We start from the raw sequence: 23,056 nt of genomic DNA, 5'->3' as shown, positions 1-23,056 counted from the left end.
AATCCATGGGGAGATAAACCCTTTCCTCTCTAGACTGCTTTGGTGTTTCACCACAGCAATAGAAAAGTAAACTAGAACAGTGATTTAGCCAGGTGCTAATCCCTAAGGGCAGTGAGAGTTGGCCTATGCCATTAGGCAGCCCAGCTTCAGCATGAGACCCAGGGCTATGGAAATCTGCAAAGCCCACGGGCAGCATCAATGTGTTATCTACAGGTTAACCCTCCCAGTAACCTATGTGGAAAAAGTTCCCTACTTTACCTTCCTATAGTTATTTATGGAGCACCTACTGTGTGCCAAGGCAGTTTCTCATATGGAATCTTTGTTCTCTTGTGGCTCACATCCCATTAGAAAGGATACAGCAGTAAGCACTGGCAGCAATGCAGAGCACAAGTACAAGGCAGAGAGGGAGTGGGTCCAGGGACCACAGAAATGGCCACCACCTCACTTGATGGCTAGAAGGTGTGGCGCAGCCTGTGCAAAGGCTCTAGAAGGACTGAGCCCAAGAAGACCACACAGAGCATTCCCTGTACCGTGAATCAACACTGGCAGTGTAGCACTTGGGTGCTCACCTGTACTCCCGCTCCTGTAGGATCTCCACAGGGTCCAGGCCCCGGGGCTTCTGGATGGGGGTGATGCGGCTCTGCTTCTGGTGCAATGGCACCAATGGAGCAGGCTGGGCTGGCTGCCCTGGGGACTGTGTTTGTGGTGGCATTACAGGTGAGGCAGCAGGCGGGACAGCAGGAGGTGCAGGTGAAGGGCGGCCTGTTGGTTGCGGGGGAATCAGCTTCTGTGGGGTGCTTGTGGGGGCAGCAGCATTGGCCATGGGTCCTGGAGAGGCAAGTGGAGTATGCTGCTTGACCTCTGGGCCCCCAGGACTGCCCTTCCAGCCACCTCTCACATAGGCCAGAACCCAGACACTCCTACCCTCCAGGTCAGTTCTCCCATAGCTCTGCCCTAACCACAAGTGTTTGGATGTTCTGTCTGGCTTCACAGCGACAGCGGGCCCCCATCTTTCTTCTATGCAAGCTCACCCCTCCCCTTTAGCAGCTTCACCTCTGACGTTTCAATTGCCCTTGGTCAATGGCAGTCTAAAAATATTAAATGGAAAATTCCAGGAACAAATGATTACTGTCTTAATAGTGTGCTGTTCTGAATAATTACACTCAAATTCTACTTCTGCATAGTGTAACTGCTTCCTCACAGCAGCATCGCAAGGGCAGGTTCGGTGCACACTGTCCTCAGACCGTTTCTGCTTAATCTATCTTGGCCGATGAGGTTTTTTTTTGTTTGTTTTTTTTCTTTTTTTCGGAGCTGGGGACTGAACCTAGGGCCTTGTGCTTGCTAGGCAAGCACTCTACCACTGAGCTAAATCCCCAACCGGGCCGATGAGTTTTATCATTACTTCTTGTTACTCTGCTTGATAAACAGTGTATGAAGGAAACAAACGGCATGCGTGGGGTTTGCTGCTTTCTGCATGTCACGTATCTACTGAGGGTCTTGGATAGTTTCTCTCTCAGAGAATGACTCTAGTTCACATCCAAACAAAGCAGATTTCAATAAGTAATGATTCACCTCAGACCAAGAAGATAGTCAAGGTCCACTGTTACAACTCAAATGAAGACCTTGAAATATCCAAATGAACTTTCCAGAAATACGTCTCAGAGGACATGGCCAAGGTCACATGCAGTTAGCAAAGTTGGCAGGATACTGAACTATTTTGCCCTCTATCTACCTCCACTGGGGATGTTCTCTAGAGAAAGGGACATGCTAGACCCCATCTCCCCAAGCTCAGGAGCCCCTTATCCTGAGTAAGCTTGCCTGTAGTCACAGCTATAACCAGCCATCTCCTTGAGCCCCATAGTAGACACATCCCCTGCAGGAGACTGCAGGATTCCTACCCATAGGACAAGGAAGATAAGAAGTACCCTGCGGACCCCAGCTGAACCCCAGAGAATTCCACCGAAAAATCCGAGGTTTCTGGGGTGAAAAACTGTAGCCTAGGGCTGGAGAGATGGCTCAGTGGTTAAGAGCATGGACTGCTCTTCCAGAGGTCCTGAGTTCAAATTCCAGCAACCACATGGTGACTTACAACCATCTTTAATGAGATCCGATGCCCTCTTCTGGTGTGTCTGAAGTGACGAATATATGATAAATAAATAAATCTTAAAATAACAAAACAAAAAACCCAAAACAAACTAATGAACAAACAAACAAACAAAACAAAAAACTGTAGCCTAATTTCTGGAGTCCTGCATAGTTCAGGTTCATGACAAGAAGTAGAGCATGTCACCAATAGAAAAGAAACTTACCTTCAGGCCATGGCTTGGGAGGACCTCCAGGAGGCTGACCAGGCATCCCGGGGGGCACACCTGAGGGTCCTGGAGGAGGCATGTTGGGCCCTCCCATACCTATATTAAAGGAAAGAAAGCACCATAAATACAACTATGTTCAAACCTGCTGGCCTACTCCCATATCAGCTCAGGGAACATACCCACCCACCACAATAATTATTGGCCAGAGTGATGAATAAATGGCATTTAGGTAGACATAACCGCCCACCCCCAACCCATCACAGCAGTCCTAGGTACCACTAGCTGGGAGCCAAGGTTGCCTGCTATTATCATACACATTAAGCATTCTCCCCACTCCAGGGGCAGGGATATAGGTCTTACCATGGGGTCTACTGTAATTCGGAGGGGCTGGTCCTGGACCTGGGCCAGGGCCAGGGCCAGGGCCGGGTCCAGGTCCTGTGGCAGACACTGAAGGTGGAGGTAGTGTTGGCATCTGCTGCTGCATTCCAGGCATCGGCCGCTTGCCTTGAACGGCCATCTGCAGGTGGTCGGGCAATGGCTGGCCCCTGGCCAACATCTTATAGGCCATTATCTGAGCTCTGAGTTGATGCAGCTGGTTCTGGTTAAATGGGGTTGGGCCTCTGTTTTGCTGCCCCAAGGCCTGGGGGTCAGAACCATCTAGTGGGGCCCCTCCTGGCCCAGAGGACATCTGAGGGCCTGAAGATGGGCCGCTGGCCGGGACAGGACTGGAGGCATGTTCAGAGCCACCTAAGGGTGAGGGGTAACCTGCAGGGAAAGACTAGTTCAGTGGTCACTCAGCAGCATGCATCTATAACAGCTAAATCACATCACATCACCTGGCATCCCTGGAGAGGTAACTAGGCAACATCATTCTCCTGAGTCAAACAAGAAGCACCCAGAGGTAGGTGGCTGACTCAGAGCCTCAGCCCAGCAGCTAATGTGGTCATGACACAAGCTAATGAGCTTGGATACATGCTTCAGTGGGGTACAGTTAATCAATTCAAAAGGTAAAAACTGCAAACCAGGCCCCATCAAGCCTGCCCTCTGTCCAGGTCAACTTCTCCATTGTCATTCCTATGAATCCCAGGACCCAGTACCTTACTTACTGCCCCTAGTGACAGGGGGGACTCAACAAGTCATCTACAGTATCAATCATCCCCATGTAGAAAAGCCAACTTGCCTAAAGCAGTGGCCTAAGGCACCACTGGAGTTGCTAGCCCCAGCTCCATCATGCTAATCCCTGACCTCAAACAACATGCTGACCAATCATTTCTGTCCCACCTGTTCAGTATTCGAGACTGCTCCAAGGCAAGAGGGCTATATAGAGAACTAGCCACACGTCACCAGGGAGGCCAACCCATAGCTCAGTTGTACTTGAAATCTCCACTAAAGAAAGCAGATTCTGAGCTCCAGGCACATGAACATGAAACAAAAACCAGCCCAGACTGTACCTTGAGAATGCTGGTCCATGGGACTAGGCGGAGGTCCCATACCTGTGTGGGCTCCTGATCGCATGCCCATCCCTTTCATTTGGTTGTATCGTGGGTCATCAGGCATGCCCTTCTCGTGCATGGACTCCATAGGCTGTAAGATGTACAAGGACACAGGTCAGCCAAGGACAAGAGGCAGCTGCGCAAAGCTCAAGAGGCAAAGCTGAGAAAGAAGACCACAGAGGTCCACCCAAGGGGGCCAGAGGGCTAGCTCTGAGGCACACTCACCATACCTTCTGGGTGTCAGGACAAACACAAAACCAAACTACTGGAAAAGGTAACTACTTAGGCAGTGGAGACATGGAGCTGTCTTTCAAGCCAGTGAGAACCACAAAGAAAGATGTCCTGGTCTCTTGCACTTTGTGCCAAGGAGACTTGCTGCAAACCTAGGGCTGAAGCCCTCACCCTTGGAGACTATAAATCAAGCAGACTACAAAAAGGTCCGCTGCATATTTAGACTGGACTACAGTGAGACTCCCCACTGTCCTCAAGGCCTCAGCAGCTGCCAGCTTAGGAAGGAAGGATGCAGAACTGTCCCACCACTGAGACAGCACAATGTTAGCAGGATGCTGGCATATGGCACCTGTGAGAGTAGGCATGACTCCCAGGGAAACGGCTAGCGCGGCCACTGGGAGAGATTACCTAAGACCCTTCTGTGAGCTAGGACTGGTTATCAAGCATTGTGCTCAGCAAAAACTCACAGGCCAGCATGTGATGAAGGAGAGTGACACCAAAGCCACACTTAGTATAGCTGTAACAAAGGAAGCTGAGACAGGGGCATGAGGGCAGCTTCCTGTGGGGCCACTACTCTGTGCAGGCTCCCCAAGACTGTTTATGGTGAGCAACAGGGTTGCCTACAGCATAGAAGAGGCTCGGTGAGGTGTTATCCACCAGGACTCCAGTACATAGATTTCTAGATACATGGTAGGTGTCCAATGGGCAGTAGCATGTGTGAGCAATGCTAGGATAAGGAACACAGGTAAAAGAGATGTAGTTTGTGGCACATGGAGGACCCTGTAAACCAGACAGTGGGCTCATACATGTGACCCAGAGCTTCCTTTATAGGAAAGGAGCAAGATAAATGCTCTAAGATGACAGAACAGTTCGGGAACTGGGAAGCCAGAGATGGAGGTGTCTCAGAAGCAGAGTACAAGGACAACCCAGGCAGAGGAATGAGAGAGGCGTGTGAGGGAGCGCCTTCCTCATTTGTGGATAGGGAACACAACCTAAACTTGGAAGTCTGCAGGGGTAGGAAGCAAACACAGGAGCAACCCTGCAGGGAAGAGGAACAACTGACAGCGCCACTATGGTAAACCCTCCTGCTGTCTTCAACTACATCTTCTTACACCCCAGCCTCTGTGGGCCCAGACAAATGTTGACATTACTCCCGGCCAGTCCTAAGAGGAAGACCAAGGCCTCAGGACAGGAGAGATGCTTGGCAGGCTGAATACTCTCCATGTGTGTAGGCCACCAGTACAGCCAGAAGAGCCTCCTTGGAGGAACTTGGGAATTCCTTATAACAAGAGAAGGTACAAGGAGTATGGAGAATGTAGGGTGGAATGGCTGCTCAGCCTCCTGGCTCAGGAGAACAGCCTGATCCCTTTGTTCAGAGGAATACACTATAGGGTAGGAATCTGAACCAATCCAAGTCACCTCCATAAAGATCTCTCCTCTAATGTAGGGAGGCTCCTGCAGCTTTGTATGAGACAAAAAGGCAAGTCTCAGGAACGGAGTACAGGAATGAGATCACGGGATGCCTACCTTGTGCATTTGATGCATGTTGTCCTGGGGGTACCCTCCAGGCCCCTGGGTGGGCATGGGATGTCCTGCTGAAGGAGGTCCTGGGCTTGGCCCCATCATGCTGTGGGCAGAACCTGGTGAGGGGCCAGGGCTAGGACCCAGCATTGCACCAGGTGAAGGACCAGGGCCTGGGGAAGGACCAGGCCGAGGGGTTCCACCCAGGGGTGGGTCTGGAGTAGACATCTTTTCAGAAGCTACAGGCAGTGGTCTCCTGTTGGAAAGAAATTCTGGTCATTCTAGAATCTGGGACATGGGTTTGGTTATGTCAAGAACAGCAAAGAAGGGCCCAAAGGCCAGTCAGTTCACCCAGCCCACAGTGCCCCATCTTGCAGGCCTTATAACAAACTTTTGTTCCAAACCTTTTATTCTTCTTGGAGAAAACAATGCTACCTCAGGAAAAGAAATCAGCTCAGAAAGCAGAAGATGACGGTGCAGGCCCACCACTCCAGTAATAGGGAGGCAGAGGATCTTTTTTTTTTTTTTTTTTCTTCTTCTTCTTCCTTTTTTTTGGAGCTGGGGACCGAACCCAGGGCCTTGCACTCACTAGGCAAGCGCTCTACCACTGAGCTAAATCCCCAACCCCGCAGAGGATCTTTTAATTTGAGTTCAGCCTGGTCTACACAAGTTCCAGGCCAGTGAGGACTACATAGAGAGACCCTGTCTCACTCCCTACCACCATCACTGAATTACTTCTGGGTATTGACCCAGCCTTATCTAAATATCACATGGTAGTTAAAGTAACAGACTGGTGAAACTGACCTCATGGGTGTGGTCAATGACCATGCTTGGAAGCTACACTGTGGTCAGAGGGAGAATATCCTCCCATTACCTCCAAGATCAACTAGGTCCTCAGGGGACTGTGGGCAACTCTCAAATCGTCCTTTAACTGTGTAGTCAGCTGTTCTCTTGTTCATGAAGGTCATGGAGACAGGACTAACAGACACAGACAGACAGACAAAGACAGACACGCACAGAGACAGACACAAGACAGACAGACAGACAGACACACACACACACACACACACACACACACAATATCAGTGAGCTCTAATCAGTGTCCAGTCCACAAAGAAGGTCAATGTGAAGAGAAACTCCCTCCATACTTCCAAGAAAAGCCGCAGTCAAGCCCTTTAACTTGTCTTTACAGAGATAGACAACTGGTAAAAGAAAGGCTGGAGGAGTCAAAGGTTCTCTTAGGAATCGTGACCTTAACTGGCCTTGTCAGTTAAGAAAGAAAATGAGTCCAGGCATGATGGCACACACTTTTAAATCTAGCAGTGGAAGGCAGAGGCAAGTGGATCTCTGTGAGTTTGAAACCATCTGGTCTACACAGACTTACTTCCAGACCAGCCAGGTCTCAAACAACAAACAAAAGAACAAAAACAAGAATGAGGACAAGAAGAAACAAAGAAAGAAAAGAAAAAGAGAAAAATCTGCCTATATATAAGACTTTAGACCTTGATTCACTGAAGCATCTACCTACAGCCAAGAGACAAGTTGGCTATTCTTTTAACCTAAAAGTTAAATGATAGCTAAACTACTTACCTCTCCTGCTCTAGAAGTCATCTGGGAGGAAGGAACATCACATGGTTCTAGCCCCTAACACACAGCTATCAAAGTCTCTGAAAGCCTATCTTGAATCATTACTCTAGATCACCTTAGGAACCCCAGAAAAACCAGGAGCCAATGGATGGTAAGGCTACTATGAGCCCATCAAAAGATTCTAATGGGGAGGAGAGTGTGTTTAACAAGGTGGAAGCAAGGGGCCAGAAGTTCAAGGTCAACCTTGACTACATAGTGATCTCCAGGTTCATCCTGGGTTACATACAGTATCTCAAAAACAAAAATAAGCCTGGTGTGGTGGCTCATACCCTTAATCATAACACTTAGAAGGCAAACAGGAACATGTGAGTTCAAAGCTAGCTGGTCTACATAGAGAGTTTCTGAACAGCCAGGGCAACACAGAGACCTCATCTCAAAACAAAATAACAAGTAAAAAAGACAGACAGACAGACAGACAGCAAGCACGAGAGCGCTCAACCAACCAATTGGATCAGTGGACTCCCCCAGGGTGAGGACATGGATGAGACCTACCCTTCTCCAGGCCATCTTTCTGATCACAATACAAAGAGCTGAGGAATAGAGTGTTAGTCTGCCCTTCAAATCCCTTAAGGCTTACTGACCTTAAGAGAAAGACCAAGACTCAAACATGAAATTCTACTCCATAAATTCAACAGAAATAAACTCTTGAGCTGAAGAGATAGCTCAGTGGTTAAGAGCACTGGCTGCTCTTTCAGAGGTCCTTAGTTTAATTCCCAGCAACCACATGGTGGCTCACAACCATCTGTAATGGGCTCTGATGCCCTTTGCTGGAGTGTCTGAAGACAGCAACAGGGTGTGCACATACATAAAATAAATAAAATGTTTAAAAAAAGAAAAAAAAAAGAAAAGAAAAGAAGTAAACTCTTAGCAAATGACACAGCCTTTCCAGAGAAGGCCATGACATGAAGATACCATTAAAATTTGGGGCTGGGAGCAGCTTACTGGTTAAAGTACCTGTCCTACACATAGGAATCCAAGCTTTGATCCTCAGCACTCTTGAACAAGCTGAACACAACAGTGCCCATTTATAACCCTAGCAATAGGAGTACTGCTGGCTGGTCAGTCTAGCGGGGTCACACGTTCCAGATTCAGTAGGAGACTGCCTTAAAGAACAAGGGAACAACTAAGGAAAGAGAGCACCTCTACACACACACACACACACACACACCAACCACACAGAGAGCTACAGCAAGAGCCTATCTCAAAAATGGGGGTTGGGGTGAAGGGACTGGCAAAATGATTCAACAGGTAAGGGCACTGGCTGCCAAGCCTAATCTGAGTTCAAATTACAGGACCCACACGGTAAAAGAAGAAAACTGAGTTTTACAGACTGTCTTCTTCCAGACGTGTGCCATGACAACACACAAGCCCAGGGACTAGCACATACTCAAATAAAGGAATGTATGTTGTGTGTGGAAGCCAGAGGATAACCTTGGGTATCTGACATTTGAGACAGGATCTACGTACACAGTACATAGATTAAAAAAAACACACACAAAAAAATAAAAATAGAATATAAAGGGCTGAAGAAACGGCTCTGCGGTTATGGATGTTTGCTGCTCAAGTGGGTGTGGTAGCTCATGTCCTTCATCTCAGCACTCAGGTGGCACAGGCAGATGGATCTCTGTGAGCTCAAGATCAGCCTGGTCTACATAGCAGGTTCCAGGATAGCCAGAGGTACACAATAGAGACCCAGTCTCAAAAAAAGATAAAAAAAGGAAAAAATAAAGAAAAAAAGGGGGGGCTGGCTACAGAAATGCAGAAATGGCTCACAGGTTAAGAGCTCTGACTGCTCTTCCAGAGGTCCTGAGTGCAATTCCCAGTAACAACATGGTTCATAACCATCTATATAATGAGATCTGGTGCCCTCTTCTGGCTGCAGGCATACATGCAGGCAGAACACTGTCTATAAAATAAATAAATTTTTATAAAAGAAAAAAAAGTGATAGCTGCTCCTCTGTAAGACCTGAGTTTTGTTCGCAGCACCCACACTGGGTGGCTGACAGCCCTGTAACTGCAGCTCTAGAGTATCCGATATCCTATCCTGGCTTCCACGGGCATTCAACTCAAGCGCGTGCACATACACATACAATGAGAAATAAAAAAACAAATATATATTTGTGTGTGTGTGTTTATATATGTACGTACACACACACACACGCACACACACACACACACACACACACACACACACACACTTTTTTTTGTAATGTTTTTAGACAAGGTCTTACTATACAGATCAGACCATCCTGGAACTCAAGCAATCCACCTGGATTAAAATCATATGCCATGGGGTTGGGGATTTAGCTCAGTGGTAGAGCGCTTGCCTAGCAAGCGCAAGGCCCTGGGTTCGGTCCCCAGCTCCGAAAAAAGAAAAGAAAAAAAAAATCATATGCCATGATACCCATTCTATACAGTAGTAGAATCAATATCTCTCTCTCTCTCTCTCTCTCTCTCTCTCTCTCTCTCTCTCTCGGGGCTCAATGTGTGATTGAGTGGAATAGCACATGAATAGCATACATGAAGTCCTAGGTTTACCCCAGGACAATAAAAGATCTCTCAAAGGTGAATGGCATTTCTAATGACACCCAAGATTATCCTCTAGCCTCCACATGCACATACATGCCCTTATGCTAAACCATAAAGAGAACTGTGAGGGCTCATGAGATGGCTCACACACATATACATAATACAAACATATGTGTACTCAACAACAACAAAAAAATTAATCCATGGGAAAGTAATTTCTTTGTAGCTATCCAGTCCAAAAGCATTATAACAACTCTGTAGTCTGAGACAGGGTCTGAGATACAATTCCCATATCTAAATCACTTTCCTGATGATGTCATAATATATTCTTTTTTTTTTTTTTTTCTCGGAGCTGAGGACCGAACCCAGGGCCTTGCGCTTGCTAGGCAAGCGTTCTACCACTGAGCTAAATCCCCAACCCCCATAATATATTCTTATCACTAAGAAATACAGAAACAAAAAACAGAAATCAAAAGTCATTTGTGATCCCAAACCTTGCCTTCATTTGGTTGAAGAAAACACTGTATCTCAGGCAGAGAAATCAGATCAGGGTATGGTGGCGCAGGCCTATCATGTTACCACAATCCCAAGGATTGACCACTGTAGTGGGAGAAGGGGCTGGTGGTTCCTCAGGGTATCTAGGCCAAAAAGCTGCCTGGGCCTCCTGGAGTACCCTTCAAAACAGTATTTCTCAGCACTTAATGGGCCTGCTTTTCTACAGTTTATTTCCCTATAGCTGATTTTATCAATTAAGTCTTCAAAACAGGAACGTGAAACCCTGCTAGGCCAGCCAGGGCTACATGGTAAGACTGTCTCTCAAAGACAAAGAAGCCCACTGGCTATGCAAGCACTGAAGCTCTGAACTCCATTCCTCAGCACCCATGTACAAAGCAGGGCATGGTTGTGTTTGCCTGTAATCCCAGGACTGGGACATGAAGACAATCCTTCAACCAAAACAAGTTTCAGGTCCAGGGAGAGACCCTGCACCAAAGAAGATCAGAGCTCTTGAGGTTTCACAGACATTTGCTATTAGCCTGGGAAACTGTCTTCAAAAAACAAAAACAAAACAAAACAAAACAAAAAAAAAACTGTAAAACTTTTTTAATCTGAAAGGAGGAAACAGTTTTCTAGATAGAAAATTAAAAGTCCAAACTGCTGCTGGTTCCAGGGTAAGAACAAGAGCACGGGCTGCTCTTCCAAAGGAACTAGGTTCAATTCCCAGCACCCACACGACAAGGAACAATTGTTCTAGGCGATCCAATATTATCTTCTGGCCTCCACACACAGGCACCAGTAACAAAAGTGGTGCACAGATACACCATGCAGACAAAACACTTAGGGACATTGGTTTTTAAAGTCTAAACTATTTCCATTCGGTTTTAAGGCTAGTCAGAAGAAAAAGCAGAGTAGGTGGGTGGGAGACGATCAGGTAGATCTGATTTCAATGCCAGCCTGGTCTACAGAGCTAGTTCTAGGATAGCCAGAGAGCTACACAAAGACACCCTGTCTCAAAAAAAAAAGGGGGGGGGCTGCCGACTAGGAACCTGAGTCCAGTGAACAAAGCTATAGGTGCCTGCTACCTGCAAAAGCTTTAATCTTATCGGATCCTCTACTTCCTAGGCAGCTAGAGATAAAGCTGAGGCAAACCTGCAAGCATCACCAGAAAACAGTAGTTCATCATCTCCTTACAACCCCAAAGCCAGTACAAGCCAACGCCCCTGTCAATGAGCTGAAAGCAAGGGCATTTGACTGCTATAGCCTCTGCTCAACAGTACTCCTGAACTGACTTCATTTTGTTTTTTAAGAAATTATCTCAGGCTAGATCTCTAGATTCTGCTGCCCTTAACTTCCCATTGATAAGGTCACACAGGTGCCCCGGCATCCAGCTTAGTATCGCCTTTAAGGACAAGGCCTGTTATCATAGCCTTTAATCACAACACATGGAACAGCAGTAGGCAGATCTCGAATTAAAAGGCCAGGCCAGCCTGGTCTACATATTGAGACAAATGTCCAGGAAAGCAAATGTTCCACAGACTCTGTCTCAAAAAGAAAAAAAAAAAAAAGACCAACTTTTGAAGGTTCATTCGTTACTCATTTTCCTGATAAAACACCATGACTATAAAAGACAATTTAAGGAAAAGAGACTATATTCTGGTTTAAGGCTCTAAAGAACTAAGAGTCCATCATGTCTTTGTGGAAGTATAGCAGCAAGTGGCAGGCACAGCAGCAAGAACAGGGGGCTGTGAGGTCCTATCTTCAGTCACAAGCAAAAAGAAGAAAAAGTAGGGTAAGGCTGTACACTCTTAATCCCGACCTAACTGAGCTACTTCCTCTAGCAAGGCCGTCCGAGACAGCACCACCAACGGGGGCTCAAATGCTTGAGATTATGAGAACCAAGACCATTTATTTAAACCACTACATAAAGTACAAGAGGCTCTTGAGAGTGTCACTTGGAGGCTGGAGCAACAGCTCTTCAAGAAGGCCAGAGCTCAGTTCCCAATGCATACAAATCCAATGTCCTACAACTCCTGTTTCAGGAGCTCTGACACCCTTCTGGTTTCCCTGGGTATCTACACACATGATACATGCATACAAATATAAATAAAAAACAACCTATGGGTTGGGAATTTAGCCCAGTGGTAGAGCACTTGCCAACAAGCGCAAGGCCCTGGGTTCGGCCCCCAGCCCCGGGGGAAAAAAAAAAAAAAAAAAAAAACAACCTAAAAACAAAAACAGCACTTGCTCTTCTAGCTGCTGCCTCTGAAACATCAGGCTGCAGAAAAGCCAGCAAGTGAGCAGAGCCACCATCAGCTAGGCAGCCTACCAACACTGGGGAAGAACAAGGGAGCTCTGCACAGGGAACAGAAAGGAGTGCATCTAGGTAGGCAGCTTCACTACTGAAACTCAGGGGTTGGGAGGGGGTTCAGTGAGCAAAGAACTCCCTCTGAAAGCACCAAGGCTGAGTAAAGCACCATGTGAACACTAACTGCCTGTGGCCACCACAACAAGGGGCTAAACCAACCAATGCACTCTGTTTTCAAAAGCTCAAAATACAAGGCAAACAGCAATTAAGGACGATGTTCATTGTTACCTTTGGGCCACCAAACACGTGCCTACACACAAGGTTTTAAAAAAAAGCCAAGGGGGCTGGAGAGATGGCTCAGCGGTTAAGAGCACCCGACTGTTCTTCCAGAGGTCATGAGTTCAATTCCCAGCAACCACATGGTGGTTCACAACCATCTGTAAAGAGATCTGATGCCCTCTTCTGGTGTATCTGAAGACAGCTACAATGTACTCATAGACATAAAACTAATAAGTCTTTTTTAAAAAAAAAAAAAAAAAGCCAAGGGCTGGCTCATCGGTCAAGAGCACCACTGGCTGCTCTTCCAGAGGTCCTGAGTTCAAATCCCAGCAACCACACAGTGGCTCATAACCATCTGTAATGGGATCTGATGCCCTCTTCTGGTGTCAGAAGAAAGCAACAGTGGATGTATGTACACACGTACACACACACACACACACACACACACACACACACACACACACACACACACACAAATTGGACTTAGAAATTGTGTGTGTTGCTAAGCAGCGGTGATGCATACTTTTAATCTCAGCATAGGCAGAGACAGAGGCAGGGACAAACTCTTTGAATTTGAGGCTAGGCTGTTGACAGAGCTAGTTCTAAGACAGCCACGGATAAACAAAGAAACCGGTCAAAAGAAAAGAAAGAGAGCTAGGAAGGGAAGGAGGGAAGAACGGAGTGAGTGGGTGGGGGGGTGAGTGAGTGAGTGAATGGGTGAAAAGAAATTGTGCATGGATTCTGGGATCTTGCACCCTTCTATTTTCATTCACTTGAAAATCACTTAAAATCTCAGCACTGTGCGCTGGAGAGATGGCTCTGTGGGTAAGAGCTGGGCTGTTCTTAGGGCCCAGGTTCAAATCCCAGCACCTACAATCATACAATCACAACTGTCTGTTAATTCCAGGTTCCAGAGGATCAGACACCCTCACACAGACATACATGGAGGCAGAACACCAATATAATTTTAATAATAATAAAAAAAGGATCTCAGTACCACAGGCCCTGAGAGTCAGATAGACCTCACCATCCTCAGGGAGTTTTATGAATTCAACAGTGATTGGGGGCGCTACAAGGATATAGCCCACTTAGCCTTTCTACCCCTGGGATGAGCTTTTCACCACTGGCTAGACTGTGCTAGTCCCCACATCTGCAGTAAGGTTACACAAATCTGTTCTGTCCATATCCTTTCTCTTGTTTAAGGTTGGTTCCACCCCAGTAGGCCTCTCACTAGCTCCCACTAGCCTAGTGTATACACAAATAACGTAGGTGGGAGAAGTTCCCACCAGGGGCACAGAAGACGATGAATGACAGAGAAGCAGGGAGCGACAGCAGAACAATACCTACAGAGGTCACTGAACCTCTCACAGGCAGAGGGTGTACTGGGAAGTAAACAGCATCACACATGTCCACCTGGATTCCAGATTAAATTCCAAGGGCACAGTGGGATGATGGCCCACAGTGCAATTCTCCTGAGACTTTTAGGACACACACAAGAAGCACATCAGATGTCCTTGACTGACGCCTCCCACTGTCACAGGTGATGCAGCAACTGTCATGTAGCCACCTGCTTCCTGAGCCAATGAGGCATACCCAGCTGGCAAAACAACTTAAAACTGACAGTCGCCACAGTTGAAAATGAATGCACTGCTTGTTTTTCTGTTGCTGAACTTGAGAATTTTGTTTGTGTTTTTGGGATACAGACTCACTATGTAACCCCAGCTGATCTGGAACTATATAGATAAGGCTGACCTCGAATTCATCTACCTCTGCCTATCTTTGTCTCTTGCTCTGGGATTAAAAGCATGCACGACTACACCCAGCTAAACCCTGGACTTTTTTGATCCTCATGCCTCTACCTCCCAAGTGTTGGGTTCACAGGCATACACTACCATGCTGGTTTCTGCAGTATGGAACCCAGGACTTCATATATGTATGTCAGGCAAGCACTCTACAAACCAAGCTACACCCCAAGCAATTTTAACCACATTCACTGGTGAACACACAGGGCAAAAGACAAGCTGTTAGCAGACTATGGTGGCACACACACTAACCTTAGCACATAGGAGGGTGAGGCAGAAGCATCCAAACGCCAAGGCTAACAGGAGCTTCATTTGAGTTCCAGGCCAGCGAGATAGATAATAAGATCTAAACAGTTCCCATCCTACCCCTCAAAAAAAAGTCAAACAGTACGTATATCCCACACCCGTCATCCTAGCACTTGGGAGGTAAAGGGTGGTGTTCAGAATCATTCTCGGGCACAAAATGAGTTTGAAGCCAGCTTGGGCTGCCTGAATTCATCTCATAAGCTCTAGAAACCAGCTTGGGGTACAAATGGCAGGAAGGGATCAGGGCTGGTCTGTTTGCTAACATCCACTTGCTTATTTCTGTATATATCGCCTTCCGGGAGGAAAACAAAGGGAAGCCAACAACAGCCCCTTCTTTCATGCAGCTATGGAAATGTCAACCCCTAGACAAAGTCTCCCAACTCCACATACAGAAAACTTCATAGCAGCAGCTGCAGGTACACAGCAAACAGCAAACTCACTAGTTACCTTAATGAGCTTAACACTTCTGCTAAGATATGAGATCAGTAAGATCTCATGGCCTTGACTGACAGATCCTTGACATATCCCAGACAATACTGCCATTTTTTTTTTTTTCCGGGGCTGGGGACCAAACCCAGGACCTTGCGCTTCCTAGGCAAGCGCTCTACCACTGAACCAAATCCCCAACCCCAATACTGCCACTTTTATTCAGAGCTTTTAAAGATTCAGGGTGTAGTGTGACTGACTGAACCCAGGAGTAAAAATGCTAAGCAAATGCTCCACCACAAGCCACACTGCTATTCCATTTTATTTTCTGTATTTTAGGGTCTGAAGAGATGGTTCAGCATTTATTGTTTTTACAAAGAATAGAGCTCACCCCAGCACACATGCAGGATAGCTCACACCACCTGTAACCCCAGCACACATGCAGGACAGCTCACAACACCTGTAACCCCAGCACACATGCAGGACAGCTCACAACACCTGTAACCCCAGCACACATGCAGGACAGCTCACAACACCTGTAACCCCAGCACACATGCAGGACAGCTCGCAACACCTGTAACCCCAGCACACATGCAGCACAGCTCACAACACCTGTAACCCCAGCACACATGCAGCACAGCTCACAACACCTGTAACTTCAAATCCAGCCAGAGGACTCAACTCCTGACTTCTCTGGCTTCCACAGGTACCTACATGCATATATCCATACAGGTACACATCATTTTTAGATGCTATTATTTTTAATTATGTGTATCTGTGTGTCTGTGTAGTGGGTATACACACATAAGCACAAGTGTCCAAGAAAAATCAAAGATATCAGATCCTCCTGGAACTGGAGTTGTAGAAATTAGGTAGTTATGGGGCACCCAACATGAATGCTGGAAACCAACTTTGATCTTCTGAAAGAAAAGTATGCAATCTTTCCAGCAGAGCCATCTCTCCAGCCCACTTTTTAAAAAATCATTTATTTATTTATGTTTATGAGAATGACTAAACTGAGACATTTTGTTAAGTAACAGTAAATATCAAAGAACAGCTTCATACCAGGCAGGGGTGGTGCACAGGGGAGGAAGAGGCAGGTGGATCTCTGTGCATCTGAAGCCAACCTGATCTACAGAGTAAGTTTCAGGACAGCCAGGGCTACACAGAGAAACCTTGTCTCAAAAAAAAAAAAAAAATCAAACAGGAACAAACAAAAACAGTTTCACACATGTTTCCATTGTTGTAATTATTGTTTCACATCTGTGGGTGTTTTGCTTGCATGGGTATTTGTGTAATTCCTATGTGCAGTGCCCATCGAGGCTAGAAGGTGGCACTGGATCTCGCAGGAATGGAGTGACAGACTGCTATGAACCACCATGTGTCTGCTAGGAATGGAACCTGGGTCCTCTCAAAGAGCTGACAGTACTGTCCTAGAACTCTATCTGTAGACCAGGCTGTCCTCAAACTCATAAGAGATCCATCTGTCTCTGCCTCCTGAGTGCTGTGATCAAAGGCACCACCACCCAGCTGAGCTGCCAGTACTCTTGACCACTGAGCCATCTCTTCATTCCTCCAGACCCATGTTTTCTATAGACTGTGTCTGTGCTTGTGTTGACTGGAGATAGACTTTAGGGCCTAGTGTATACTAAGCTACCACTAAGCTAGATCCCAGCCCCAAATTCTTGGTTAAAAACAAAATAAATCAAAAATCATTGAACTCTCAAGTATTTTTCAATGCTACTACAGCTTATGAAAGCACAGAACCCTTGCTAGCCACTCAGTGAGAAGCTATGTACACCTTGTGATGAAGTCGAAAATGAAACAGCAATGCCTTGAGCCAAGTGTGGTATCCAAGCCTGTAAACCCAGTCCTGAGAGGCTGAGACAAGAGGATTGTCATGAGTTTGAGGTCAGCCTGGAATATGTGGTAAGACCCTATCAAAAAGGAAAAAACAAACAGTAATAGGTCACCTTCAACTATATAGCAAATTCCAGGCCAACCTAGGCTATGCAAGAGCCTGTCTCAAAACAATAATTAGGGTAAGGTGATGGCAATACATACCTCTCATTCCAGTACTTGGGAGGCAGAGGCAGAAGGTTCTCAAGGAGTTCAAGGCCAGCCTGGTCTACAGATCAAGTTCTAGGATAGACAGGGCTACACAAAGAAACACTGTCTTAAAACAAACAAAAAGTTAGGAGCAATCAAGATGGCTCACGGTTAAAAGCATGTGCTGGCTGGTCTTACGCCAACTCAACACATAACTAGAGTTATCCGAAAGGAGGGAACCTTAACTGAGAAAATGATTCCATATGATCTGGCCCTAAGGCATTTTCTTAATAAAGATTGATGGGGAGGATCCAACCCACCCAGGGCGGGGCCATCCCTGGGCTGGTAGTCCTGGGTCCTTTAAGAAAGCCAACTGAGCAAGGCATGGAGAGCACCCCAGTAAGCAGCACCCCTCCATGACTTCTGTGTCGGCTCCTGCATCCAGCCATGTTCCTGCCCTGTTTGAGTTCCAATACTGACTTCTGATGAACAGAAACATGGAAGTGTAAGCCAAATAACCCCATTTTCCCCCCAACTTGCTTTTTGTTTCAATGCAGCAATAAAAACCCTAATTTAGTCAGGGCACTTGCAACTTCGCCCAATGATCTGAGTTTGAACCTTATAACTCACTTGATTGAAGAACCAGTTCCTGAAAGTTGACCTCTGACCTCCTGACCATTTTATACACACACATACACACACAATGTAAAACAAGGCAGTCTTGAGCACTGGGTGTGGTGGAGCACTCAGGAGGCAGAGGCAGGTGAAACTCTGTGAGTTTTAGGCCAGCCTGGTCTAAGCAATGAGTTCCAAGTCAGCCCTGCTACACAATGAGACCCATATTTTTTTGTCTTTTTGGGTTTTTTTTTAAAGCAAAAACAAAAACATGCCAGCCATTTTTGCCTATTCTCTATGCTGGCATCCCTTTCTGCAAAAGCAGTGTATTACAAAATGTCTCACTTCCAGTAATTTCTTGCTTTACAAGGATCTTGTTTCCCACAGTGAGAGACAGAGTGATGTCCTCCTCTCCTTTTTTTTTTTTTTTTTTTTAAAGATTTATTCATTTATTATATCTAAGTACACTGTAGCTGTCTTCAGATACACCAGAAGAGGGCATCAGATCTCTTTACAGATGGTTGTGAGCCACCATGTGGTTGCTGGGAATTGAACTCAGGACCTCTGGAAGAGCAGTGGGGTGCTCTTAACCGCTGAGCCATCTCTCCAGCCCCCTCCTCTCCCTTTTACATGTGCACATACAAAATAAACTTGCTAAAATTAAATACGCCCTAGAAAAGACTGACAATCAATAAACGAGCTAATAAAATAAAAACAAAATTCTTTCTTGAACTACAAATGGACAGTAAATATTTTAAAAGTGTTCAACATGAGATCCGGGAGGAAGGTTCAGAGGTTAAGAGCCCTTGCTGCTGTTACAAAGGACCCAAGTTCAGTTCCTGGCCCCCAATCTACCACGAACATAACAAACAATGAAAGACTAACCTAATGGTAAAGCACTCCCCACTGCTGTGAAGACACCAGAGCCAAGGCGTTAAATCCGGGCTCCTGCTCACAGTTCCTGAAACTGAGTCTGTGAGCTTCACAGCAGCAGGCAGGCAGGCAGGCAGGCAGGCAGGCAGGCTCCCGTAGCAATAGATGATAGCTCACATCTGATATACAAGGGGGCAGCACAGAGAGACTGGGCCTGACATAGGCTTTTGGCTCTCAAGCTCACCCCCACTGAAACACCTCCTCTAAGAAAGACACATATTTTAATCCTTCCTAAAACCAGTTCTGCCAGGCTTTCAAATATATGAGCCTATGAGGGCTATTCTCATTCAAACCACCACAGCTACACTATGGAAACTCTGGGTGGTCCCCAGCACCACAAAAAAGAACTACTAGAAATGAACCCAGAATATTAACTGTAACAAAGAGTGCCCATGCCAGGCAGTAGTGGCTCACACCTGGAATCCCAGAACTCTGGAGGCAGAGGCGGGCAGATGGAGACCAGCCTGGGCTACGCACAGAGAAACCCTATCTCGAAAAACAAACAAACAAACAAACAACAAATAGTGTTCACTATAGTTAGCAGATTCACTCTATTCAAGCCTATCACCAGGTACAGTGACATCCCAGTGTACTTGTTTTACAGGTGAGTGCCAGGACTCAGGGGGCTGCATAGGAATCAGAGAACACTGAAGAACTAGCACGCTTGACAGCAAGAAGGATCAGCAGAGAAAAGCATTTGCTACCAATATGATGACCTGCAATTCAATCTCCAGGACACACGTGGTAGGAGAAAATCCACTCCTGAAAGTTGTCCTCTGACCTCCATATATCACACAAAATTAAACAAAAATTTTTAAGTTCAAAAAAAAAAAAAAACACCTTTCACATCCAGCCACAAACAAACCACCAAACCAGGACCCCAGACTTCACCGGTGACTTCATCACTTTCAAAGCAGTGACATCTGGGGCTAGAAGAGCAATGGCCTGGAAAGTTCAAGGCCAAACAGCAGCAACAAATATTTATTGCTTTGGATCTTGTACCAATCGCCCAAGTTCATCCTTCCCAGGACCCTCCTGTCCTGTCTCACTACTGCCTGCTCCAACTGCACTGTTGCAGACCAGACAGACAGAGCAACAGCTCTGCAGGCACCATTCCATTCTCAGTGTGTGGGGTGGGGAGACACATCTTCCCTGATTGTAAATGAAGGGTCCTCCTCCATGCAGCTTCTAGACTTATGCCCACCACTGCTCCCTCGGGCAACCACTCTGTCCTGTCACATGATAGGTTGTGAGGCTTAAATGATTGGGAAGAATATATCATGTCTAACATGCAGAAGGCCATGGATTCCAGGCCCAACAACACCCAAAATGAACAAACAAGAACAAAAATATCCCACATTCATAAAAATAAAAAGATCAAAACCATGCTTGGGTACTGGCTTGTGGTAGAACATTTCCCTAGCATGTACAGGATCAACTTTGATCAGCACCACAAAAATTCAACACACTTAGAGCTTAGGCAGGAGAAACGACTCAACAGGTAAAGTACTTCACTGAAAACTGACCACCTGAGTTCAATCCCAGGAACCCACATGATAGAGGGGAGAACTGACCCCTGAAAGTTGTTCTCTGACCTCCACACACAAATAAATAAGGAACTGCAACACTTTAGTGAATCCCAGCACTCCCAGAGGCGGGGGCAGAGGCAGACAGATCTCTGAGTTCAGCTAGAAGCCAGCCTGGTCTACAAAGCAAGTACCAGGAGAGTCAGGGGTACACAGAGAAACCCTGACTCATAAAATAAACAAATAAAATCTATTTAATTAAAAAAAAAAAAAAAAACAAAACACAAATGGACCCAACGGCATGGCTAAGCAAGAGTTTAATCCCAGCACTCAGAGGGCAGAGGCAGGCAGAGCTATGTGAGTTTGAGGCCAGCCTGATAACAGAGTTTCAGGACAGCCAGAGCTACACAGTGAGACCAGAAAGGGGGAGGGGAGGAGGTCAAAACAAACCAAGTACTTCTTCATGAACCAATACTCATGCAGGCCAAGGAGTAATGGTTCCATTACAGCCCATTCCCCTACTAAGACATGTAACACAAAGTAGGAATTCAACTATCTGCTGGACCAGTCAATAACAGTGCAGGAAGCCTGGCTGAATATGCTATCCCAGCACTTGGGAGGTGGAGGCAGGAAGATGAGGATGAGCAATTCAAGGCCAGCCTGGTCTACATAAGAAGGTGGAGGGCAGCCTTGGTTATAAGATCCTGTCTTCAAAATCAGAATGATGATAATGATGCAGGAGCTATTTGCCTAGTTTTTCCCAATCCTATCAGTGAAAGTGATTCCCTTGTACAAAGGAGGAAACCAAGAGGTTTGGAGAGATTTAGCGATTTCGCCTAAGGCCACACAGCTAGCTGACAGCCAACGCTGGGCATCAAACTCAAAGCCTGTCTGTCAATTCAAACAAAAAATTTGTTTCCAGTTCCTGAGGAGTCACTAGAGGTAAAGGGGATCAAGAAGATGCCCTCCGACCCGCACAAAACAATTGCCTTCGAGGTTTTAAAATAAAAAGCCCTATCTGAAAAACTGGGAAGAGCCAAGAGACTCAAAAGAAAAACAATGCAGCCGTGAGCAAACGTTCCCAGGCATCTTTCACTTTTTAGGCAAACATTTTGAAGCCACGGAAGAAATTTAAAATCTGCAATGATGAAATTTATCAAAAAGTAAAAAAAAAAAAAAAAAAAAAGTGAGGTCTGAGGACCGAAGAGGGCTCATGACTGTGCCCAAGCTACACTGGGCATCAATATCTGAGGTAAAATGTTGCTCCCGACGCCCGACCACAGGGCATTAGAATCGCACAAACGAGGCCAGAGAAGCCCACGACACCTAGCCACTGTTCAAAGTTAAGATTCACAGAAATTAAAGTGGGGGACCTGGATCTCTGGAACGCCAAAAGGAAGGAGCTTTGTCCCAAGACCCCACGAGAACGCGCGCGCGGCCTTCACGCAGACCAGAGTCACCCGCCTCGCCGGCCACAGAGCCTGGAAGCAGCCGCGGTCTCGCTGCACTGCGGCCTGAGCAGCGCGCGCAAGGCTTCTTGACCCTCAGGCGCCGCCGTACCCCGACCCCGCTCTGGTCGCCCAGCTGCCCCCTCCCCCTCCCGGCGCCTCGGCTTCATTCAAACCGTCTTCCCCAAGCCCCGGGAGTCTCGTTCCGCCCGGGAGTCTCCATTCCTTACCTGGAGGTACCGGCGCCGTAACCTTCCTGGCGCCGCCCCCAACCCTCCACGAGGGGTCGGGGACAGAGTGGGCGTCTCGCTTCTCCTCACGAAACAAAGAAGCCGTCGCCGCCGCTGCCAAGCTAGTGGGAAAGCCTCGCGCGCGTGCCCGCTCGGCTTCGGCTGGCCGCCCCCCCCAGCACACACGCAGCCCGCGCGCCCGCTACGCGCGCCCCCGCCTCCCTTTCTACCCAGTCCACTTCCCCTGCTTCCGCTGCCCGTCCGGCTTCGTGCGCGCGCCAGCCCACCCTTCCGCTCTCTGTGCGCATGCTCAGCCATTCGTTTTGCGTATGCGCACCGGTCCTTTGAGGTAGTGAGAAGATGGGCGGGTCCAGAGGCCGCACGAGATCCTGGTGCACCGCCCATATTGGGGGGGGGCTCTGGGCGGCTCTGCGCAAGCGCACACTTATGTTCAAGACACGAAATTGGGCCTCGAGCCGAAGGGCATGCGCAGAGGGGGCGGCACTGCGGCGACGCTTAGATGTTGGGGGAGGGGACTGGGTCGTCCAGATGGGAGATAGTAATGATGAAAGGGAAGTTCTTAGGCTCGGAAATGAGCACCCTGGGAGGAAAGTGAAGCCGAGAGGTGGCCAGACTGCCCAAGGACGGGACAGAACCCACGCGGGGGTAAGGGCAGGCCTGGGAAACGCTTTGATCCTGGCTCTGGCACGGCCCTGCCTGCTCTGCAAGGCTCTGCCCTGGCCACATTTCCTGCAGAACCTGTTGAGGCCCAGTAATTAGCTTTCCAAATATTTATTGAGCTGCCATCGGCTACTAGCCGTCCTCTGGTTCATAAACCAGATGAATAAGTAAAAGCACAGGGTGTGAGGTAGAAACAGCAATGGTCACAATTTTCCTTATGATTTC

General features: G+C 47.1%; 1 protein-coding gene across 1 annotated transcript in view; it reads right to left on the bottom strand.

The window, feature by feature from the left end:
* Window positions 1–22,425, bottom strand: part of Smarca4 (SWI/SNF related, matrix associated, actin dependent regulator of chromatin, subfamily a, member 4) — a 91,555-nt gene extending 69,130 nt beyond the window's left edge. Inside the window, exons 1-6 of the mRNA XM_032911080.1 lie at window positions 22,151–22,425; window positions 5,564–5,813; window positions 3,764–3,896; window positions 2,673–3,077; window positions 2,310–2,408; window positions 570–828 (exon numbers count right to left, since the gene is read on the bottom strand). Coding sequence (XP_032766971.1) covers window positions 570–828; window positions 2,310–2,408; window positions 2,673–3,077; window positions 3,764–3,896; window positions 5,564–5,785 — 1,118 coding nt within the window. The 5' untranslated portion in view covers window positions 5,786–5,813; window positions 22,151–22,425. The remainder of the gene's footprint in view (window positions 1–569; window positions 829–2,309; window positions 2,409–2,672; window positions 3,078–3,763; window positions 3,897–5,563; window positions 5,814–22,150) is intronic.
* Between the last annotated feature and the right edge of the window lie 631 nt (window positions 22,426–23,056).

This window comes from Rattus rattus, chromosome 8, assembly GCF_011064425.1.
Source record: "Rattus rattus isolate New Zealand chromosome 8, Rrattus_CSIRO_v1, whole genome shotgun sequence".
Classification (NCBI taxonomy): domain Eukaryota; kingdom Metazoa; phylum Chordata; class Mammalia; order Rodentia; family Muridae; genus Rattus; species Rattus rattus.
The sequence above is the reverse complement of the archived record's forward strand: the minus strand, read 5'-3'. Positions and strand labels throughout refer to the sequence as shown.